The sequence below is a fragment of the Sarcophilus harrisii genome, chromosome 2, assembly GCF_902635505.1.
Source record: "Sarcophilus harrisii chromosome 2, mSarHar1.11, whole genome shotgun sequence".
In the NCBI taxonomy this organism is placed as follows: Eukaryota; Metazoa; Chordata; class Mammalia; order Dasyuromorphia; family Dasyuridae; genus Sarcophilus; species Sarcophilus harrisii.
Window position 1 is genome coordinate 368,957,180 of NC_045427.1, and position 23,070 is coordinate 368,980,249.

The window sequence follows — 23,070 nt, forward strand, 5'->3', positions numbered from 1 at the left end:
AATAAAATATTAAAAACTCTCTAATCTCCCTCCTGTCTCAGTATCTCCGGCATTACAGTATGATTCTAAAAAGTCATTCAACCACACCTCTGATGCATATTAGCTTGTATGATTCTAGATAAATCATTCAACCTTTGAGTTCCCAAGGCAACTCCTAAATTATATACATTACATATAAAATGCTGAGTTTTTTACTTGGGAGTTCCTTGTATAAGTGAAATCTCAGGTGTAGTTCCTACCACCTCCCTTTAGTACTCATCTGGTCTCCATGAGAATTAAATACTGAAATCAAGAAAACACCAGTTTGGCATGTTAGATGCCTCTGGGGATTCTTGTATAGCACTGAACTGATTAGAAGAAACACATTCCACAATTGTATTCAACACAAATGTAATCAAAATTGGTAATTCCTTTAATCTCATTCTTCCCTTTTTTCTAGGTAAAACTGGTTAGCATTGATGCAGCTGAAATAGCAGATGGAAACTCTTCTTTGGTTCTTGGATTGATATGGAATATAATCCTCTTTTTTCAGGTAAAATCATTTGTTTTCATTAATTTGAGATTGTAAAAAAACACAAAATTTCATGTCTGACAGATTGTGAATTCTTCTGTTTACTAACAAAGAATAACACAAGTCTAGTTTATTTAAAAGCTGAGTTCAGGGAATATTTGCTGTAAAGAAAATACCATCTGTGCTGATGGAGATGAATACTCACAGAGAGCAGAGAATCACAAATCACTGGAAGTGAATGATAAAGGTTACTAGAACACTGCACCAGTCCAATTTAACCTAAAGAAATAAATTAGTTTGTATTTGGAGGTTTTTTTTGCTTGTTTGTTTTTTAAGAGTGAAAAAAAAAAAACTCATTCTAGAGAGCCTCATATTCCTTTTGAAAATATGTAAAGGAAGTTGGGAAAATAAGCCTTATAGGAAAAATATCAAACTTTGAAATGCTGAATTTTTCCCTGGAATTATTCATAATTTAAAAGAAGGTTCTTAAATTGTCTATACTAAACAGCTTCAGACCACAAATTAGGTAATGTCAATTACTCATGGCAGTGACATAGGGAATATAAAACCTTATTCTCCTAATGTAATTTGGTCTATATCATGGAAATTTAGATTTTATAAAACAGAAAATGTGAAGTCTGTAAATTCTGAGAAGACTGCAATGGCTGGAAGAGTTTGATATTTATAAAAAGTTCTACTAAAAGTTATTTCCCAGAATGAGGTGCTGTTACAAGTCACATATTTATTGGCCTTTGGCTTCTTTGATAACTTGTCATTTTAGAAGTAGAATTGGTGCTTTATCCTTATTACACAAATAAGTTAAAGAATTTCTTAACTGAGTGTTAACTCCAGAACCTTCTATCATCCTTCAATCCTCTCCCAAAGTCTCATCTTCTCCAGGTAAAGTGAAACTGAACATAATAGCCTAATATAAAAAGACCAGCCATAAAGTCGGTGTTGATCTTGTAAAGGAGTTTCCTCTGGTTAAAGATATTTAATGTGTATGATTTAACCATTCAGCACTATCATTATTAAGATGAAGCCAATTATGTACTTAATAATTCACATTTATATAATACCTTAAAGTTTACAAAGAACTACCTTCACAACAGAATGTGTTCTTAATACAAATATTATTCTCTTGAGGAAATTGAAGGTTAGATTAAGTGAATATAAAAATACAAGCTTCTTTTGGTTTCAGTTTTTTAGAGTCACAGGACTGGATAAACATCCTAGAGGACCAGGATTTGATATTTCCATGGTACCCTTCACAGTGTCCTTCATATAATAGGTCCTTAATTTGTATTGATTATCATAAACTCCCAAAGGAAGTGTTTCTAAGTTCCCTTTTTAAGTCATTTTTATTATTGTTATTTCTCAAGTTCCTATTGGGTATCACTGATCATAGAACCAGGATTCAACCATCCCAAGGTTCTTATTCAGAGGCAGTTGCTCATAGCACTACCCTAAAATGTCACTCACCATACTTCCTATTTCCCAAAATTGTTTTAAATGGATTTAAAGTACTTAGAGAAATAAGGACAATGATCCTAAAAGTGGAATTTCTTTGGGATGATATAAGACTCATTCTGAAATTTTTTTTCTTCCTTCAGATTAAGGAACTCACAGGCAATCTCAATAGGAACTCCTCGTCTTCCAGCTTGTCCTCTGGCACTCCAGGCCCTGAATCAGATTCATCCCTGCCAATGACTCCCAAAGGAGAAAACATTGTGGCTCTGACAGTGAAGGATCAGAGAAAGGCCATCAGGACCCTTTTAAACTGGGTCCAAAGAAGAACAAGAAAGTAAGTTCCCTTCTTTGTGGCACTTGCTATATTCTAAGTTCTTTGCTTTTTGTCTGATTTTAGAAGCTAAAGTTCAGCTTCAGAAGCCCTAGAAGAAAAATTATCTCTGTTAATCAAGGAAAGAGGGAATAAAAGATCCTTGGGATGTGCTTATTTTTAATCTGTTCTTGGTCTTCAGGGTCTTTACTTTTTTGTCATATCACAAAACTAGATTAGCTTCTTTTTGCTTCACTGGCCTTAGTCCCATCACCTGAACTTTTAAAAATTCATTTTCCACATCTATAAAATATGAGGGGTTTTGATTCAGTGATCTCTAAGGCATTTCCTACTTCTGCTCTTCTGTTTTTCTGATCTTAAGGTCAATTCCAGCCTGGACATTCTGTATTTGGTATTTTAAATGCATTTTTGGTGATGAGAACCATCAGTTTTCATACATGTTTACATATATCTTTAAGTTGGAGTAGTTTATTTTAAAGTTATTACCAACTTCAAAGGTTGAATACCATGGGTCAGGCATAGGAGCTTATCTTTTTAAATATCTAATTTCTTTTATTTGATGTGGAGTAAAATACATGTCCTAAGATTCAACTTTTCCAGAATCATGTTTGTTCAGGGAAGCATCTACCTTACAAACAGAAATATCTTGCTTTTGCATGTCTTACCAAATAAACCAGGCATATTATATATAAGTTGCGTAATTCTTCCTCATATAGGTAAACAGTATAATGATTTCATATTTTTCATGGAAATAAGGATTTTTGTCTGTCCCGTATATTTTGACTTAGCTTTTTGCAGATACCATTGAATGAAGGTACTTCATGTCAGTTAACATTTTTTCTTTAACTCCAACAAATCCATGACTTGGCAGAAAGATAAATGTTCAGAGTAGAATAGATATTAAGAACACTAGATGATAAACCCTGGATTTGAGTCAGAACACTTATATTAGTTGTGTTACCCCACTAATATTGAATTTTTTCACCCATACAACGAGACTAATACTACTTCATTGGGCCATTTTCATCAGGAAGTGCATTGTAGATAATAAAGCATGTAAATAAGAGCTCTTATTGTCATTACTTTCAGAAACACTTCAATGAGAGATTTTATCAGTATGGATGTTTTCTACACTGACACTTCCTTTTTGTCCCAGATTATCTGAGACCAAAAACCACTGAACTCAGTGGATTATCTCAACACTGGTTATCAGAACTTCTGATTTCACTATACTAGTTCTCAATCATATAATCCATTGTCAGTGATATCCACAGGAACCTGAAAAACAACAATAAAAATAACTAAATAAGGAATTAAGAAACACTTCTTTGAGAGTATATGATAATCAATACAAATTAAATATCTACTCTGTGAAGGGTACTGTGAAGGGTACCATGGAAATGTCAAGTCTTGGTAAGATACAACCTTTTCCTCATTTGTCTTACTATCCAGGCTGAGGCATATGTCCTTTACAATAAAAATTACCCAGAATAATAAAGGATGACTATATTACTGCAATACATAGTGCTATATGAAGTGACTGAGGAAACTGGAGGAAATAAAGGAGATTTCTTTGGAGAAGATAACCTTTTAATTGGGCTTGAAACCATGAGTAAGAATATTTTGGGGGGGGGGGTAGTCAGTGAAAGATTAAACATTTTAGGCATGAGTAGTGAGGGACAGGAATAGCATGAGTTTAAAAGCATTAGAGTGGAAAAATAGAGATCACGTATGGGGACAGAAGGTCCCTTTGGCCAAAGAATGGTACATATGATGGTGACTTCTGTGAGATAAGCCTTGAATGATGAGATTATGTCTGACTATTGAGAATTATTCTATCTTTAAGAAAAAGTTATTCTGCCAACGAAGTTAAGCAACTAATAATTTCTGAATGGAGGGATTGCATGACCAGATTTATACATAAGGAAGATCACCTTAGAAGCTTGGAAAGAATAGATTAGAGTCAAAAGAACGTATAGATACAAAGACTCATAAGGAGGCAATTTCAGTAAGTACAGTCCAGCTCATGAAAAATGCTCATTTGCATACCTAGAAATTTAGAATTGGGGTTTATTTGGCTTCTGTGTCTGTGACATTTTAAAACTCAGAAGCCAGGTATATTGATGTGTGCCCGTAATCCCTGTAACTGGGCAAGGTTGGGGCTGGTAGATCACTTGAGCTTCAGGAGTTTTGAGCAGATTAGGTCTAATAACGGTTGAGCCCTTGAGAACAGTGTGCCACAACATAATACCTAAGAAGAGACATAATGATCCAGGTTGTAAAGGGAGGAAGGCAAAGTTTGTGTGCCAGTATGAAGAAAATGGTCAGTCCTGTGGGCTACTGTCTTTCTAGTCTGGGTGAGATAGGAAGACCTAATCTCAAAGAAAAAAAAAGTCAACAAAAAACACACAAAAAAAATCCTTATAAAGTACTCACTTCATTATCCTTTGAGGTGTATCATGTCAGTTTTGCCATCCCCATCTTATAGATGGCAAAACCAAGGCCCAAAAAAGTAAAATGAATTGTCCACATACAAAATAGCAACTGTTGGATCTGAGACTCAAAACCTAGCCTCCTGACTAGGGCTTTTTACACTACAAAATGACTGAACAAAATAGAAATGCTAATATTCTAGGCAGTCTAATGTGGAAGGATGTTGTCACATTAGGACATAAAGTTCAAACACTTTCTATTCAAAGGTGAGAGCAGCTCAAACAATGATGTATCCGTTTTCTAACCATATCTCTTACTATTTTTATTGTTTAGATATGGAGTGGCCGTACAGGACTTTGCAGGCAGCTGGAGAAGTGGTCTTGCTTTTCTCGCCATAATAAAGGCCATTGATCCCAGCTTGGTTGACATAAAACAAGCCTTGGAGACTCCTGCCCGGGAAAACCTGGAGAAAGCCTTTAGTTTAGCACATGATAAGCTTCACATACCTAGACTTCTGGAGCCAGAAGGTAGGAAGTGTTAAAAACAAACAAACAATTAATGGATGGGGACTGAGAAAGCATAATAAGTAAGCTTTGTGGTGTTCACTTTCAGAGGTAGTGCTTAAAGGTAAATTCCAAAACTGTTGCTAAAAGTCTGTATATAACCTTTGAAATTAACCTCTCAAAGCAACCTTTTCTCACCTGTAAAATGAGTACATTGGATTAGATGATTCCTTAAATTCCCTCCCAGCTCTCAATCTATGTTCTAATAAATCTGCATCTAAGATGAGGAACTTGGACTAGTAGATGCTTAAGACCCTTTCCATCTCTGATTATCTGAGTTTATTTTAATTTTTGTTTGCTTACCATGCTAAATATTTGTGTATTTCTTAACAGATATAATGGTTGAGTCACCAGATGAACAATCAATCGTGACATATGTGGCACAGTTCCTAGAGCATTTCCCAGAATTAGAAGGAGTATGTTTTTTTTTTCCTTTTCTTGGTTTCTTTGCCTGCCTTTTAAAATTCTTTTCTTCCTAAGTTTTGAACTTAGAGTCAGGAGAGACCTGTGTAAAGCTGGACTTTGGGCTATACTCTGAAATATGTAACTGATAAATTCATAGTCAGAAGTTTCAACTAAGTCTACACAAAGTTGCCCTGCCAAGGTTCAGTCTCCCTTTCTGCTATCAAATATCACTTATTACATTTTTCACATCTAAAAAAAGTAAGACCCAAAAAAGTGGTTTACAGAATCCAGGCATGTTCATTCATTCTGTGAAATCCTGTGTCTTAGTAACTACAAACTGCATATCACATTTTACTGAAATCCATTGAAAATTACAAGACAGCTGCCCATTTAGAGAATAAGCCACAACTATCATGTTTACTTTAAGCTGAAGTAAAAATTAAGCCAGATCCTTTATATTCGTATTTAATCAAGAAGATGTAAAGCCTGTCTGGAAAAAAAAAAGTTTACCACAATAGACAGAGAACTGGAAAGATCTCAGTTAGAATCCTGACTTGTTACAAATTACATGTGTGACTTGCAATCAGATCATTTCACCTTTCTCTCTTTTATTATGAAAGTATTGGATAGCTAAATTCTAGGGGTCTGTGTAGATCTAAATCTTATGAAATTAGAAAAGACATGCCCTTTGAAATCTTTTCATTAGTCACTATTCTGCTCAAGATGGAAGGTAAACCACAGATTAGAATTAGCATTGTCACAGATATGGTCAAAATTCATCAGATCCTTCAAAACTTACCATGGAGCAAATGACCAGACAAGCATGAAATGTAGGCCAATTGAGTTGAAAAAAGACCTTCATATTAAGTTTAGAGAAGAACAGACTGACGGAAGACATGAATTCTTCTGTTCAGTAGCTGAAGGATCAAGCTTGGTTTTGCTAGTTTGCAAAGAACAAACAAAGAGAGACAAAATTTTGATTCAGTAGCAGGAATTGCCTATTTTTTTTTTAGAGTAATTGCTAAAGAGAATGAATTCAGAATTGGAAGTCAATCAATAAACATTTATTAAGTGTCCATTATATGCCAAGAATTGTGTTAAGCACTGAGGATATAAAAAGATGCAAAAGATAGTCCCTTTCTTCAAGGAGCTAATAATCTAACGGGAAGACAACAAGCAAATATGTACAAACAAGCTATATAAAAAGGAAATAATTCAGAGAATGAAGGTACTAAGATTAAAAAGTGTTGGAAAATGTTTCCTTTAGAAGATGGGATTTTAGTTGGGACTTAATAGGAAAGAGACCTTTCTATACAAAGTAGATAGCCAGAAAAACATGGCCAAAACCAAGAGACAGAGTATCTTGTTTGTGGAACAACAAGAATATTAGTATTACTGGATTGAAGAATATGTTGTTGGGAGAGCAAGGTGTAAGGAGACTGGAAAGGTAAGTAGGGGCTATGTCATGGAGGGATTTGACTGCTGAACCGAGGATTTTGTTTGGATACTGGAAGTGATAGGGAACCACTGAAATTTGTTGACTAGGGGTGGGGGGAGAGGTCAGACTGTATTTTAGGAAAATCACTCTGGTGTCTGAACCCAGGTCTTAGCAACAACTCAGATGTGGGAGGGGAGAAATAGTGGAGAGATAAGGATGATGCCTCAGTTGTGAGCCTGAGGAAATGGGAGGATGCTATTGTGCACTTCAGTAATATGGAAATGAGGATCATGTGGCAGGTCCCTGTGGGTCCCAGATCACCTTAAGCAGAAGCTACACTGAGTCCTCCTTTGTTATTGTCCAGGGCAGTGCCTGTTTGAATGGGCCCTCATCTGTGTCCATGCTTGCAGCCATTGCCTCTGGCCCCAGCTTCCCACTCTGCTAAATCTTAGAGCTGCCACAGTTTCCTCAATCTTCTCCATGTTCAGTGTCAAAGCTTGCACTCTCCCCACCCCCACACTAGAGCACAGCTGTAGGAGCTGCCATTAAGGACTGTTGCTGCTGCTTCTAAGCTGGGGCCTACATTGGACCCTACTCCCTACGAGTTCCTCATCTGTCCATCTCTGGAAATCCCAGAGAGAATGAAAGTTATAGTTCACAGTAGTGAGAGCAGTATCTGTCCTTTAAAGCTTTTAAAATGGATGCTGTCCCTCCCACCCCCATCCCTCACTCCCAAATCCTCAGTAAATCACATGGGGTACATTTGGTGCATTTGTCCTTAATCCCAATTCTGGAAGGTCTCTAGGTTCCAATGGAGAATTAAGCACTCTATTTTCAAAAGCACCAAAGTTCAAACAAAGCACACCTGCTATAGTTCCCAATGGCCTCCCAGATGGCACATAAAAAGGCTCAAGCAGTTCCTTCAGCCCAGTTTCTGGACAGTCTCAAAATTCTACTCTTTAGGGAATTCCCAGCACTACCACAGCTGGTGGGTCTGGAGATCATTGTCATTTTTAATACAAAAATTATGCAAATTCAACCAACAACAATTTAAAACATTTACCATCTTGAAAACACAGTCTTTAGTCACATTCCTTAAAGAGCACAGTCATGTGTCTCTAGTTCTGACCCCCTGCTGAGAATTTACTCTTGAATGGCCTCAGGATGCCTCACAAAATGGGGTTAGCAATACATGTAGTATGGATATCACCAAAGGCTTACTTTCCTGTACTGTGGTGGGACCTTGAAGTAGCCTTCATGCTTTTACACCAGGTGTTGTAGGCCAAGCCTGACTCAGGCCAGTCTGATTATACAGGTTTGAAATTAGAACAGAATGAGATATTTGTAAACCACATAACTGTAAACAAAAGGAAGCAAGGAAAGTAATAGTAAGTAAGGAAAAAAGCAGTTTTGCATAGCTTTGCTGTCTCCATTCTGTTCTTCCTGGTTAGTTGGCCAAAAATCTGAGGAAGAGAAGTTGACTTCTTCATAGCCTTAATTTTTGTACTCAGGTCATCAGGAAGCTTCATCAGTAGTCCAAGATTTAGTCCTCTTGAGCCAATTAAATCTCAAAGACTATTTCAGTATTTTAAAGGAAATTTTAGACTTGTCTACATGACAGATTATGTTCTTATGACAGTTTCCATGTGAAAATAAGTAATTCTTCTTGATAACTAAGTGCTAAGACTAGTTTAAATAGGAAGGTATTTATTGAAGCAGCTAGGAGGTATCCTTGATAGAATGCTGTACTTAAGAGTCAGGAAACTCTTGAATTCAAGTCTAGCCTTACATTTTTACTAGCTGTATGTTACCTTAGTTTCTTCATTTACCCTCCTAAGTTTGTTATAAGGATAAAATGAGATACCATTTGTAAAGTGCTTTGCAAAACCTTAAAGTGCTATATAAATAATGTTATTAATGAACCTTTCTTTCCCAGCAACATACAGAACCTGCTCTGTATGTTGGAATACAGTCTTTATGGCATAATCACAAATTTCTAAAATCATCAGCTCAGCTTTAATTCAACAAAATTCAACTTGACCAATATATCTTAATCACTTATAGACAGTAAATCTTATGTTTTAGATGCAAAGATAAAATAATAGAGTCCCCATCCTAAGATATTTTACCTGGCGTATGTTTGGGCTGGGGGATGTAATTCAATAGGTACTCACATATCTAACATAAGATAGTGAAGGGACCAAGGTAGCATTGTACATTGATATCCTCTCTTGTAGTTTACAAGAGTTGTCTAAAGAACCATAAAGTTTACCTGCCCAAGATTACAGAGCTAGCGTGTGGCATATCCTTTTGACTTCAGCTTTCTACACACTGCCATACAACTTTTCATTGTGTTAATACTAATAACTAATTTGTATTGTACTTTAACATGCACAAAGCACTTTCATTTCCTCTTTCCAAAAACCCCATGTGGAAAATGCTTTAAGTATTATTACTCCTATTTTATAGATGAAGAGACAAGCTAAGAAAGATTAAAGGATATTTAGTTAGTAAACATAAAGATTTAAACACATGCCTTTTTGAGTCCAGTTTCCAGTGTTCTATCCACAGTGACATGCTTTCTCTGTCAATAAAAATGGAAGTATTTGGAAATTAAAGATGAGTTGTTTGGGACATCTTCAGTTTAAGATGCCAGTGAAACACCTATGTGGAGAAGACTGACCAGCAGGAAATTGTAATTGCCAAACTGCAGTTCAGAAGAGAAATTAAGTCTGAATATTTAGATTTTAGGAGTCTTCTATATAAAAGTAATTATTGAGCTCTTTAGGAGTAAATGAGAACACCAAAGGAGAAAGTATAGGGAAAAAATAAAAGAGGACCCAAGACAAAATTTGGGGTGTGCTCCCAGTTTGAGAAGAAGATGGATGTTGAATTAGCACAAGAGGCTGAGGAGTAATTGTAAATGAAACCAGGGAAAAGAAAGAATCCAGAAGCCATGGGTGATCAATAATAAAAGCTAGCAAATAGAAAATTTCGATTATACCAAACTGAAAAGTTTTTGTACAAACAAAACTAATGCAGACAAGATTAGAAGGGAAGCAATAAACTGGGAAAATATTTTTACAGCCAAAGGTTCTGATAAAGGCCTCATTTCCAAAATATATAGAGAATTAACTCTAATTTATAAAAAATCAAGCCATTCTCCAATTGAAAAATGGTCAAAGGATATGAACAGACAATTCTCAGATGAAGAAATTGAAACTATTTCTAGTCATATGAAAAGATGCTCCAAGTCATTATTAATCAGAGAAATGCAAATTAAGACAACTCTAAGATACCACTACACACCTGTCAGATTGGCTAAGATGAACAGGAAAAAATAATGATGATTGTTGGAGGGGATGCGGGAAAACTGGGACATTGATGCATTGTTGGTGGAGTTGTGAACGAATCCAACCATTTTGGAGAGTAGTTTGGAACTATGCTCAAAAAGTTATCAAACTGTGCATACCCTTTGATCCAGCAGTGTTACTACTGGGATTATATCCCAAAGAGATTATAAAGAAGGGAAAGGGACCTGTATGTGCACGAATGTTTGTGGCAGCCCTTTTTGTAGTGGCTAAAAACTGGAAACTGAATGGATGTCCATCAGTTGGAGAATGGTATATGAAAATTATGGAATATTACTGTTCTGTAAGAAATGACCAACAGGATAATTTCAGAAAGGCCTGGAGAGACTTACATGAACTGATGCTGAGTGAAATGAGCAGGACCAGGAGATCATTATATACTTCAACAACAATACTATATGATGACCAGTTCTGATAGACCAGGCCATCCTCAGCAACGAGATCAACCAAATCATTTCTAATGGAGCAGTAATGAACTGAAATAGCTATGCCCAGCAAAAGAACTCTGGGAGATGACTAAAAACCATTACATTGAATTCCCAATCCCTATATTTATGCCCACCTGCATTTTTGATTTCCTTCACAAGCTAATTGTACAATATTTCAGAGTCTGATTCTTTTTCTACAGCAAAATAACGTTTTGGTCAGGTATACTTATTGTGTATCTAATTTATATTTTAATATATTTAACATCTACTGGTCATCCTGCCATCTAGGGGAGGGGGGGGGGGGGTAAGAGGTGAAAAATTGGAACAAGAGGTTTGGCAATTGTTAATGCTGTAAAGTTACTCATGTATATATCCTGTAAATAAAAGGCTATTAAATAAAAAAATAATAATAATAAAAGCTAGCATTTATGTAGAACTTTTTATGTAGAACATTTATGTAGAAGATAGTCATGGATGACTACATTTTTATGTAGAACATTTATGTAAAAGGTTAGCAAAGTGCACTTTATATTTCATTTGATTTTCACAACAATTCTGTGAGGTGTAGGTCCTTAAATCAAAAGATATAGTAAATTTGAGGGAAAGGAGTATCAAGAAAAGTCCATCACTGAATTTAGCAATAAAATGACTGATAATATTTCAGACACTCATTTCTTGAAAGTTTTGGAAGTTGTATCGTTGAAGTCTATAACCAGGATTCAGCAAATCTTACACTTCATTATCCTGTGACCAGACTGACCTGGAAGTACAGATTTGGAAAGGAGTGCCTTGCTTTTTTAAAGAACAAGAAACCACAATTTAATAAGGGAAAATTGGAGCTCAAATTAAAAAAAAAATACAATCATTATCTGGTAGTTTCTCTCTGAATCCCAGATTTTGAAGCTTGTTCAGAATAATCATAAGATCTTCATTAACTGAGAACTTTTTGAAATATTCAGTGCAACCAACAAGCATTAACTTCTTGCAGTGTAGGAAATACTGTATGAAACCATGAGGAAGACAGAAAGTTTTAGTTATTGTTGCTTGGAAGCTTACAGTCTAGTTTGGGGTGTATAGGAAGAGAATGGGACATGTGACTCATCCAATAATAACTAAAACATATAGCCCTGGCTTGGCAGCCATTCCCAGAAGAGGGACAGAATACTTGAGATAAAATACCCTGTTGCTCTAGAAGAGTGGGCTGACCTTAACTCCCAAGCTCATCCTCGTTCTCTGTTTCTAGCACACACAAACATTTGAAAGCTGATTTGTAGGTAGAATTTAGAAAGGAACAAGAAACATGAGAAACCAGGCAAGTAGAAAGGAGGTAGAAGATAGGGAAGAGAACTCCTTGAGGGAATAAGATACATGATGTATAAGAGCTTGATAGAGGGTCTGTACTGATCTTGTGCTGCCATCACAGCTCAAGGTGAGTCACAGTGTCAGTGATGTGCAGCTCCAGGGCTTCCAAAGAAAGGACTAATCTAGTTATTCCTTCTACCTAGCTCCCAAAACTGCTCATCCTCCTTTTTTGTTAGTTATGAGAGTTTGTTATTTTATGTTACTTTCAACTTAGATTTATAAAGTCATAGCTTACAACTAAATGATAGGAGAATATGTAAATGGTTTTAGGGAGATAGAAAGTTTAGTTCTGACTGAATCCTGAATTTCAGGAATTAGTCCTGAAAGCTAATTTAGAAGAGAGGACAAAGTGGAAGAAGATTATTGGCCTGTTATAAGCTTGGCATACAAATTCATAGTTATGGTATAATATAGCTATAATACAGGAGGGTCAAGTAAGGGGGAGAGGTTTGTATAATAACTTAAAATGAAAAAGCAGATAGTAATAGATTAGGGAAGACATTAAATGTCCAATTAAGGAATTCAATAAGCTTAGGTAAGGAGTTCAGTGCCTAGCATATAATAGGAGCTTAATAAATGCACTGTTGATTGAGTGATGAGAAAGAGAAAAGGAGCTTTGAAGGCAATAGAGTCATTTGATATCTTTCCAAATCTGTTTTTTTAAATTAACATTATGAAAGGATTAGACTGTGTAACAATTAAGATATCTTCCAGCTCTGACATTTCTGTGATTCCATGAGTCATGGAAAGAACACTAGATTCATACATTTAATTATAAAAGGGACCTGGCTTCAAATCTTGGCTTGATCATTTGCTATATATACTAATTTGTACAAGCCTCTTAACTTTTCAGTCTTGTCATCTACAGAGAAAAGACTTTAAAATAGAACTTTAAGGTCTCTCCTTGCTCTAAATTCTCCCACACATAATCTCTCTGCACTTGAATAATTTCTTCTTTAAAAATGAGGGGGAGATGGGAGAAGGGCAAGAATTTATAATGCTTAAGACGCTCTAATATTCTATGTTTTGTATCAACTGTAAAATATCCTTCATATTTTATGTATCCCATGATTGTTTGCAGGAAGATTTCACTGATCCTGATAAAGAGATTCCTATTGAATCTACCTTCGTCCGTATCAAAGAAACTCCTACTGAACAAGAGAGCAAGATTCTCCTTCTTCCTGAAAAGGGAGAACATACATATACAGTTAACTGTGAAACCAGCCAACCACCTCCTCCAATAATCTTTGTCTCAGATGCCTCAGAAGTGGGAAAGGAATTGATCCCCAGTGAATGTCCCAGTGAGTCTTCTGGCCATAGGCGTCCTGATAGCCCAAAGAACCAGCTACCCCATATTGCTGAGCAGGCATTTCCAGGAGGCTTAAATAAGCCAAGTGACATTAATGAATCAGTATCAGAGCCATCTATTTTACTACCTAAAAAGGCTGGCCACAGGCCTGACTCTCTGCCAATTAAGAAAACAGTCCATTTTGAGTCAGACATATCTAGAGATGCTTCATGCAGTAAAGACATTTCCTTTAAAAGAGATTCAGGGAAGATTAATGAGCCATTGAAACAGGATGCTTCTGTATCATCATCTGGAATAAGTAATAAAACAAAAGCCAAAGAAGGACGTATGAAAACTTTGGGCTCAGCTCTCAACAAAATTCTGGATGACTATCCTTTGACACATAAAAAAAATACTGTTTTTTCACCTTCAGAGGTGTTACCAGGGACAACTGAAAGGGAAAATGTCGAAACAAACAAAGAAGATATTAGCCCTCATTCATTGGAAGTCAAAGGTCAAAAACTGATTCAAGAGACTCTAAATGAAGCTGCAAAGTTTGAAGAGATGACATTGAAAACTCTTAAACAAAGCACTGAAATGAAAGGCTTGACTGAGGTCAGCCAAATCCTCCATGACAAAAACTCTTCCCCTGGTGAGAAAAATGCTTGTGATAAAGTTTCGGAGGCAAATGTGGAACAGTTGACAAAAAAAGCATCTAAATGTCGTCGTAAAATGAAAGATTTAACTACAGACAAATCTGACACTGACATGCACAGCTCTAATGGAAACACAGTTGATCCCAGTGATCATTTGTCCCTAGCTTCCCCTGACAAGGATGTCTATAATTACATTTGGCAACTACAAGAAAAACATTTAATGACTGAACTAGATAGCTGTGAAAAGGCAAAGCAGAAGTCTGTCCACTTTGACCAAGAGGAAAATACTCCACCTGAAGATCACCTTGAAAGTCAGGATGATCTGGATGATGAGATCTCTACCCCACTTAGTAGCAGCATCAGTCTTGAAACTCTTGGTAGTCAAAGTGAAGATAGTCTTGACTTTAAGCTCTCTCCACCTTCTTCAAAAGTCTCAGTGATCCCTCATGACCTTTTCTATTACCCTCATTACGATGTTCCCTTATCCGCTGTTCTAGAAGCCTATGTGGAAGCCTCTCATGGCTCTCAGAATGAAGAAATGGTTCCGGAGAAATCCACAGAGGATGCTCAAGAACTTGACACCAAAGGGAAAGACCCTCAAAAATATTGCAAGAGCAAACCTAACTATTCAGTGACTGAAGTGAGATCTGACGTCCAACAGATGGATTCTCCTGGTCACCCAAGTGAAACACAGCCATCTTCAGAAACTGTTGAGGCAAACGTCCTTGTGGAACATGAAGAAAAGGAACCTTCATATAGTGGATCTGTGAACAGCTCTCAGGTATTTATTTGATATGAATTTCAGTGACTTTTCCCAATCTTGTTCAATTTAATAGTGACTGTGTATCTGTTATGCATCTCAGACCCTGTGGGGAAGATATAAAGATGAATAAGACATAGTTGTAAGGGAGCTGACAGTCTTATTGCTAGGTCTTAATTAGTATGAACAATGAATCCCCTAAAATGGTCACATGTATTTGAATTTGTAATATTTAAAGTTATTATTATGTAAAACATGATCATTAGGTCTAGCCCAGGGTAAATATGTTGTGCAAATTTAAACAATGTGGGGGATTCATTATTCAGGCTAATCCAGACCTGACCATCTGGTCAGGGAATGATGAGGGGAAACTTAAAAAAGAGAGACATCATTATATCGCAAGACAGAATGTGAAAGCTTGAGAAGAAAACTAGAAATAATATACTATGGAAGTTGAGGATGGGAAGAGATTATTTCTTATCTGAGGGCTGAGGGAGGACTTGTGTGAGGGCTGAGGGAGGGATGACTTCAAAAAGGAGGTAAAATTTGAATTGGCCCCTAAAGGATAGTTAAGAATTTGGTAGACTTTGAGATTGGGCAAGTTACCCAAAGATACAGGTTTTTGGAGTCCGTTATCTAATTAAGCATCAACTAAAAGATTTAAACTGGGCCTTGAAATTGTATATAAGTAAAAGTAAAACTTCCTACCTGTAGTCTATTGGGCATCCATTTAACTAAAAGACTGGTTCCTTTCAGTACCTCCTCAGAAACAGGAGCTGAAGAGTTAAAAGTCTGAACTTGAAGTTTTGAAGGTTGAAGAGATGTTATATAGAGACTGTATCTGACTGGGCCCAGGATGGCTAAAAGAGAAGCCACATACATGTTTCTACTTAGAGTACAAACTTTATGTATCAGGCCTAGAATTTAGGGCTCCTCACCAATTCTCAATCAGCTTGTCAGAACACTAGTTCTTTTCAGAGTCAATCCAGGGATTTTTGCCACTAGACTCAGAGACTTCTGTTTTTCACTTAGTTTCCTGTAACATAATCAAAAGAGAGTTAACATTGAAGTTAAGAAGCTTTTGTTTGAGTCCTAATGCTACCATTTACTAACTTGGTGATCCTGGGAAGGTTACTGTACTCTTTAAGCCTATGTTTCCTCATATTTAAAATGGGGACAGTAGTATTTGTATCATATACTTCATAGCATCATGAGGAAAGCACTTTAGTAAGTCTAAGGCACTATAGAAATGTGAGCTGTTACTATTCCCTCTAAATTGTTACCTATTCCTTAAATCCTCCAGCTCAAGTCTGAGTATCTCAGATCTTCCTTCCTCCTAATTATCTGGACTTCTTAATAATGCTACCATTTTTAGGTATCCTGGTCTTTCATTTCTGCTCTTTCATTTCTTGCTCCTCAAGGCTGTAAAAGTATATTTCTAGGTCTGAGGGACAAGATAACATAAAAATTCTAAAATAATATTCTAGGGCAAAATAATTAGAAGTTCATATAAAAGAAATTTTCACTAAAGCCCCTCATTAATGTATCGTCATAGTATTGAGGGGAATCTTTGATTTCTAAAGGCTTTTTCAGTGGGATTAAACTCTGTCAAGTTAGAAATGTCTTAAGCACAGTGCCAGCAATAGAGTGTGTATATATATGTATATATATGTGTGTATCATGCACACACATTCATGTTTTCTCTGAAGACTACCCTAATTAAGTTCAAAAAAGATTATCATCAAATTGGCTATGGGGAGGTGATGTTCTGGGTCAGCAACTCCTGAGAACCATCCTACTAAGATGATCTGTCGATAAAAGAAAGATTCACACATCCTTGATGAATTGAAGTATAAAAGGAATCTACCCAGTGTTAACCTAAATAGGATCCAAACTTTCTACCTTATTCTTTAGCTGAAATTAAACATACTTAGTCTGGACTATTCTGATTTCCCCTTAGGCAGAAACATCTCTCTCCTCTAGGTCCCTCTTCTCTTCAATACACTCCCCAAATTGGACAACCTGAACTCTTTGAATCTAGCTCATTGGTTCATTTTCTAATGCAAGAGTCATACTCAAAACAATGAAGCACAACCTCTTGACATAATGGTAAATTTATGATGTTCCACCTACATTAATTCTCTCAACCCTTCCCTATGCCTCTTAAGAAAAACTTAATACAAAACATTTATCATTTTCCCATCAACTTCAAAAGATCAAAATTCAACCCAACATACAGATCATATTCTGAATTTGCAAAAGATAATTACTTTCTATATGTGCTTATTAATTTGAACTTCACTAATCTAAAATTTAGAACCAACATATATTTAACTGCTTACTTAGTGTGTCCTAGGTACTGTGACAGTTGAAAAAAATAAGTTATGCTGTAATCCCTGACCTGAAGAGGTCTATAGGTAAGTTGAAGAAGTGTTCAATAAAGCTATAAGAAGCTAAGTAATGATTTAAGATGACTGTATTGGAGATAATCACAAGCTGTAAAGATTCAGTTGATTAATTGCTCAATGAGTGATATGTTACATTTGGGGGGTGGGGGTTAGAGCAAAAAAAGGAAAGGATAAGATACTGGGAATGTAGTAAAGACAAAAACAAAATTATTTATGCCAAAGAATCATAGACCCTTAGATTTGGAAAAATCTCAAATGTCCCACTAGTACTTGAATAAGGAACTCACTCTATAAGAGCTCTGACAAATGGTTAATCTACTTCCTCTTAAAGAATTCCAATGGAGAAGAAACATTCATTTAGTTTGAATTCATAGGAAACTTTGTCTTCCAATGAGCCAAAATCTACCTCATCCCAGATTTCTATTAATTAATTCTTGTTCTCTCCTTTGGAGCCAAACAGAACAATTCTGGTCCATGATAGTCTTTCAAATACTCCAAGATAATTTTTTCTGGCTTAAGTCTATTCTACTAGACTTCTACCTCAGGCTGAGGCCCCAAGATAGATTTGTTTTGTCATCAATAAAATTTTGTATTAAGTGCCTGTATTAAGAACTAGGAATTAAGGGGAATACATAATTTAGAAAAGGACTCATTACTTGGCTCTTGAAATTCATCTTCTTGTAGGGAAATAAGACAAACATGGATAACTATTATAGGAAATAGTATACAAAAATCATACTTGAGTGCCATTAAAATAGAGCCCTTGTTTAAATTTTTAACCTTATATGCAATCATATTTCTACTACTGCAGCTTTCAAATAATATGATTCCTATTGACATGATTCCCACTTTTTGATTTACAAAATAATTTTTCCTTACAACAACAGTGTGAAGGATGTAATAGATATTATCTCATAATGTGGTATAATGAAAAGTTCCCTGGATTTGGAGTCAGAAGACTTGGTTTTAATTTCAGCTTTGCTATATATATATATATATATATATATATATATAACCTTAGATAAATAACTTTACCTATTGAGATGAAGTTTCCTTACTTTTTGGGGGGGTAAGAGTGGGCTAAATCAATAGAAACTCATAGAAATAGGGGCTCCTAAACCATACATAAAGATCTCTTGAAGTTCCTCTTGACTTATAGTAAAATGTATTTATTTTGGTAAATCTTTCCTAATTACATTTTAATCTGCTTTTTCTGTCCCCTCCCCTTCAATCCCAGCTGGGGAGTGTTGTGGGCCATGTGTTTGACACTTTTGGGCTAGATGATCTTTAATATAACGTCCAGTTATAAATCAGAATTTGTTTTCCAGATGAAGAAATTGAAGCACATAGAGGCAAAATGCCTTGCTCAGAGTCGCCTAGATAGAAATTATTAGAATAAGGACTCAAAGTTTGAGCTCTTCTAACTCTTAGGTTCATAGCCATGTTCCAAATATAATGGTAAATGTCTAAAACTATGCTTTTGTGCGGGGGGGGGGGGGGGGGGGGGGGGGGGGGAGGAATGTACACTTTTAAATTTAATATACATTATTAGGACTTTGTCTCTCACTTTCTATATCCTTCACTTAGACAATCAACAAAACAATACATCAATCCATGATTTACAATATCTGCCAATTTCTGAGATATAAATGCTCACACTGAAAATTTAACAATTGCCTTTTGTGAATTGGTTCTAGCTGGCTCCAGCATATCCCGATGTTAACTCTACCATTTGGCCCATTGTTCAAATAAATGTCTAAAGAACTATCTTATCTTTAGAGGGAATTCCTTTAGAGGGCTTGACAAATCAAGATCCCTCTTGACCTTGGATTTTGCTCATTAGCCTAATAACCCAGTCCAACTGAAAAGCAGAAGTGGGGATTTAGCTTAAGAATGAATGCTTTTGAATCAAAGTATACCCTCCAAAATGTTGTGGAGTACTTTGGAGTAAGGTGAAAGGACATCTGGCCCTTAAAAGCTTCCTAGAAGAGAAAAAATTCAAAAAGTAATGAGGCTTAGTGGCTAGTCCTACTTAAAGAAACCAGAGCATTAGGTTGCTCTGTGTGCACAGTGGATGGCACTTGGGCTTGGAGGCAAGAAAAGCCGAGTTAAGTTTTTCTTCAAATACTAACTGTGTGGTCCTAGGCAAGCCTCATTTTCCTCATCTTTAAAATGGCTTCTAATGATCTACTCCCTATGCTCCTAAACCTCAATGTTCCTTATTTAAAATGGTTACGGATAAGACTTGTGTATTCCCCATCTCACCTATGTATTGTGAGAAAAGCCCTGACCTGCACAGTGAAAGGTGATTCAAGTTTGGATCAGTGGAGAGTCCATCTTGAGATCTTTTTACTACTACATAAATAAAAATACTTTGAAGTTGACCAATGAGTAACTTCATCTTCTGTATCTTTTCCCTGTTCTAGGCTTGCAAAGTAAGATGCACCACAAAAGAGTGTTTGGATTAGGAATGATTCTGAGCAGGGCTTTTTTGCAGCACTTGAGCTTTGGATGCACAAGCAATTAGGAAATGGAATTCTGGGAGAAATTATCTAGACATTTAAAGCAAAACCCAATAAAATTTGAGGAAAAAAATCTACTAGGGAAGAGGGACTCAAAAATGTGAAGCTTGAATGTCTACTTTGCTTCAATTCATGGCTTTGCAGTACTGGTTTAAATATGGTCACTAACACTCAAAAATGTTTTCAACTTTAACAAAAAGCATAATATCTAACTGTGTTTAGATCATAGTGCAGCTTCAGATATATATAGTCCCTGCCTTTTAGAGATTCTCTCTTGAAGGAAATTTTCATTCATACAGATCAAATAGTTATTATCCAAAATGGTAATCAGTGCACAAAAATGCAAACTCTGCATACCATGTGAGGTATGGGTAGGAGGCATGGTACTACAGATTGAGAACATCCTGAACATTTTGGGAGTGGGGTGGGGGAGACATTGGGGAAGACATTTGAGTTGTCCTTAAGGGATAGGTAGAATTTCAACATATGAAGAGAAAAGACATTCTAGGAATCGGAAACTGTGAGAGCCTAGACTTTTACCCTGACATGTATAATGCAGATACAAAGTATAATTGTTCTTTTACCCATGGCTAGTCCTTTACACTATGCATATGTAAACTAGGGGGTGAGAGGAACTGGCTATCAGAACAGTGGGGAATTCATTAGCATGAGTAAACTGGAAAGTTAAGTGATTGCAATTAAAAACAAATTTTAATGAATGGTACCCAAGTATTTTGGTGTGATATTCCAATACCATCTCATCAACTAAAGAACTGTGACTTTGGAAAAGTCTTAATTTAGCCTATCTGAGCCTAATTTCACTGGGCCTTCATTTTTAAAAAATGTAATAAATGAAAGAATTTGGACTAATTGATCTCTAAAGTCCTGTCTAACTCTAAATCCATCATTCTTTGACTTTTAATCCAGTCTCTTGATGTGAATGTTATTCTGGTACTTGTTGGAATCCAGGTGCTTCCTGAATAAGGAAGTGAGAAAGAGAAAGAAAAAGTGAGAAAGAAAACTGGGGAAGTGACAGTTACAACATTTACATAACACTTTAAAGTTTACAAATATTTCTCTTTTGAACTTCACAGAAACCCTAGAACATAGTTGCTCCCCTTATCTCAATTTCATAAATGGGAAAACTGATGAAGATATAAATTTAGTGATTTCTCTAGAGTCAGTCAGCTACTAAGTATCTGAGTATTTGAATTGAATTTGAATTTGAATTGAATATTTGAATTCAAATATTCAAATCTTCTTGACTCCCAAATCCAGTGATCTGTACACCTGCTTTAATAAAGAGGCATCACAAAGTGTGGGTGCTGGCCTTGACATTTCTTAGCTAGATAAACCTCAGTTTGCTCCTTTAAAAAAGAGATTAATGTTACCTGGCTGGGTGGTTATGAAGAAAACTGTAAATGTGGTCTATTATTAACCAGAGGCCAGCTCTCAGAATTTCCTTTCCTTTGTGATTCTTCTCACCTTCAAGAAAAAGATAGCTTTTGTCTGGTAAATTGGAAGGAGAGAGAAGGCATTATTTCAAATTCTTCACAACAGTTTTTCCTCACCAGCTTTTGTTCATATCTTTGACCATTTCGCCCCCCTAAGTTTGACCATTAAAGTCCTTTCAGGCACAAACCTGTGCAGCAGGTTCTCCCAGCCCTCTAGGGAGATTTCCTGATATGTAACTTTGATAATTCCAGACTTTGCCCCTCCTCTAAATCACAAGAGAGCTATTCTTTTATTTTTCTTAAGGTGAGAGGAAGAGGGAGAACCATATGTAAAGGCAGACATTTCCTTTTCACATATAATTTAATTCTACTTTACAGGGTTCAAGAAGTAATATTCTGAGAACACCCTGAAGGCAAAGAAGTCTTATCACACTGTATTTGGGATTTGCCTATCATTAAACCCAGTTCAGTTCAGATTTTTTGAATACTCGGCTATTTATGGTTTCTTTTCCTCCCCTCCCCTTTTCTTTGTGTAACTGTTAATGCTACTTTTGACACACATGTCAGACATTGTTATAGTAAGGCTATGAGTCTTCATGATCTATCTCCCTATTGTATTTTAAGCTCTTTGAACTCAATTCAGTTCTTATGAACAAAAATTATTAAGCTCCTATTGTGTGCCCAGCACTTGCTAGCCTGGGGAAGAAATATAGTTTAGATACAACTTATTCCCTGCCGTCAAGTAGCTCGTTCTCTCCTTTGGTTTTGTTTGTAATGAGTTGGCATCCCTTTTGCCAAGGCCAGTTCTTTTATTTGTGCCCTTGATCTGACTTCTCTGGGAGTTCACAGATTCTTTGATTCTCTAGGAAAGCTACCTTACCTGTAGTCAATCTCTCTACTCTACTACTACTATCATTTAAAAAACAAAAGAACACTTGTCACTTGATTTTAACATCCAGTAAGCTCTTCCCCCTTTCACATTCAAGCTCTTAGAAAACATTATCTACACTTTCTTCATGTTAATAGCTCTTATAATTCTCAACCTATCTTCTGGTGTGTTTTGCCATTTATTTTCTTTTTCCACTAATTTTACAAAATAGGAACTAAGGGAACTAGTGTTAAATGACTTTTCTAGTCACATAACTAATAATAAGTATCTGAGGCTAGATTTGAACTCAAAAAGATAAGTTTTTCTGATTCCAACTATCTACAGTACTACCTAGATGTCCTCTGCCTTCTTGTACCAACACGCGACTAAACTGCTCTTTCCATATTTATCAAAGATCACTTAATTGCAATGTTCTTTCCTTTGTCCTCAGCTTTCTTAATTTCTGTATAGTTTTTGACACTATTATCTACCCTTCCTGCTGAATTCTCTCTTTTAATTTGATTTTTGTGACAATAATAATAATTGTTGAGTTGAACCAATAATACATGTACTGAAGAAACGTAGTGGGAAAAACATTACATCTGAAATCAGATTACCTGGTTTAGATTCTGAACTTTGCTATTTAGAAAAATCACTTTTACTTTCTGGTGTCCTCAGTTTCTTCATTTGTTAAATGAAAGTAACTTAGCAGTGCTAAATTCCCTTCTTGTTTTAAAGCCCCCAAATGACCGATATTACATGATAAATGCATTAGAGAACTCCAAAATAAAATTTGATTGTA

The 23,070-nt window shown here is 36.0% G+C and overlaps 1 protein-coding gene across 7 annotated transcripts in view; it reads left to right on the forward strand.

Moving 5' to 3' along the window:
• The window catches only part of CLMN (calmin), a 160,269-nt gene that overhangs the window by 122,296 nt on the left and 14,903 nt on the right, over positions 1-23,070 (forward strand). For 6 of the 7 annotated variants that reach the window (XR_004232106.1, XM_003756577.4, XM_012550560.3 and 3 more), the window contains 5 exons: positions 440-532; positions 2,125-2,315; positions 5,079-5,272; positions 5,642-5,724; positions 13,394-15,037. Coding sequence is in view for 6 of the 7 variants with exons in the window: in XM_003756577.4 (XP_003756625.1) it covers positions 440-532; positions 2,125-2,315; positions 5,079-5,272; positions 5,642-5,724; positions 13,394-15,037 (2,205 nt within the window). In the remaining variant the exon portion in view is untranslated. Of the gene's footprint in view, positions 1-439; positions 533-2,124; positions 2,316-5,078; positions 5,273-5,641; positions 5,725-13,393; positions 15,038-17,362; positions 17,434-23,070 lie in introns of all 7 variants that reach the window. The other variant, XM_012550547.3, reaches the window with a different exon arrangement.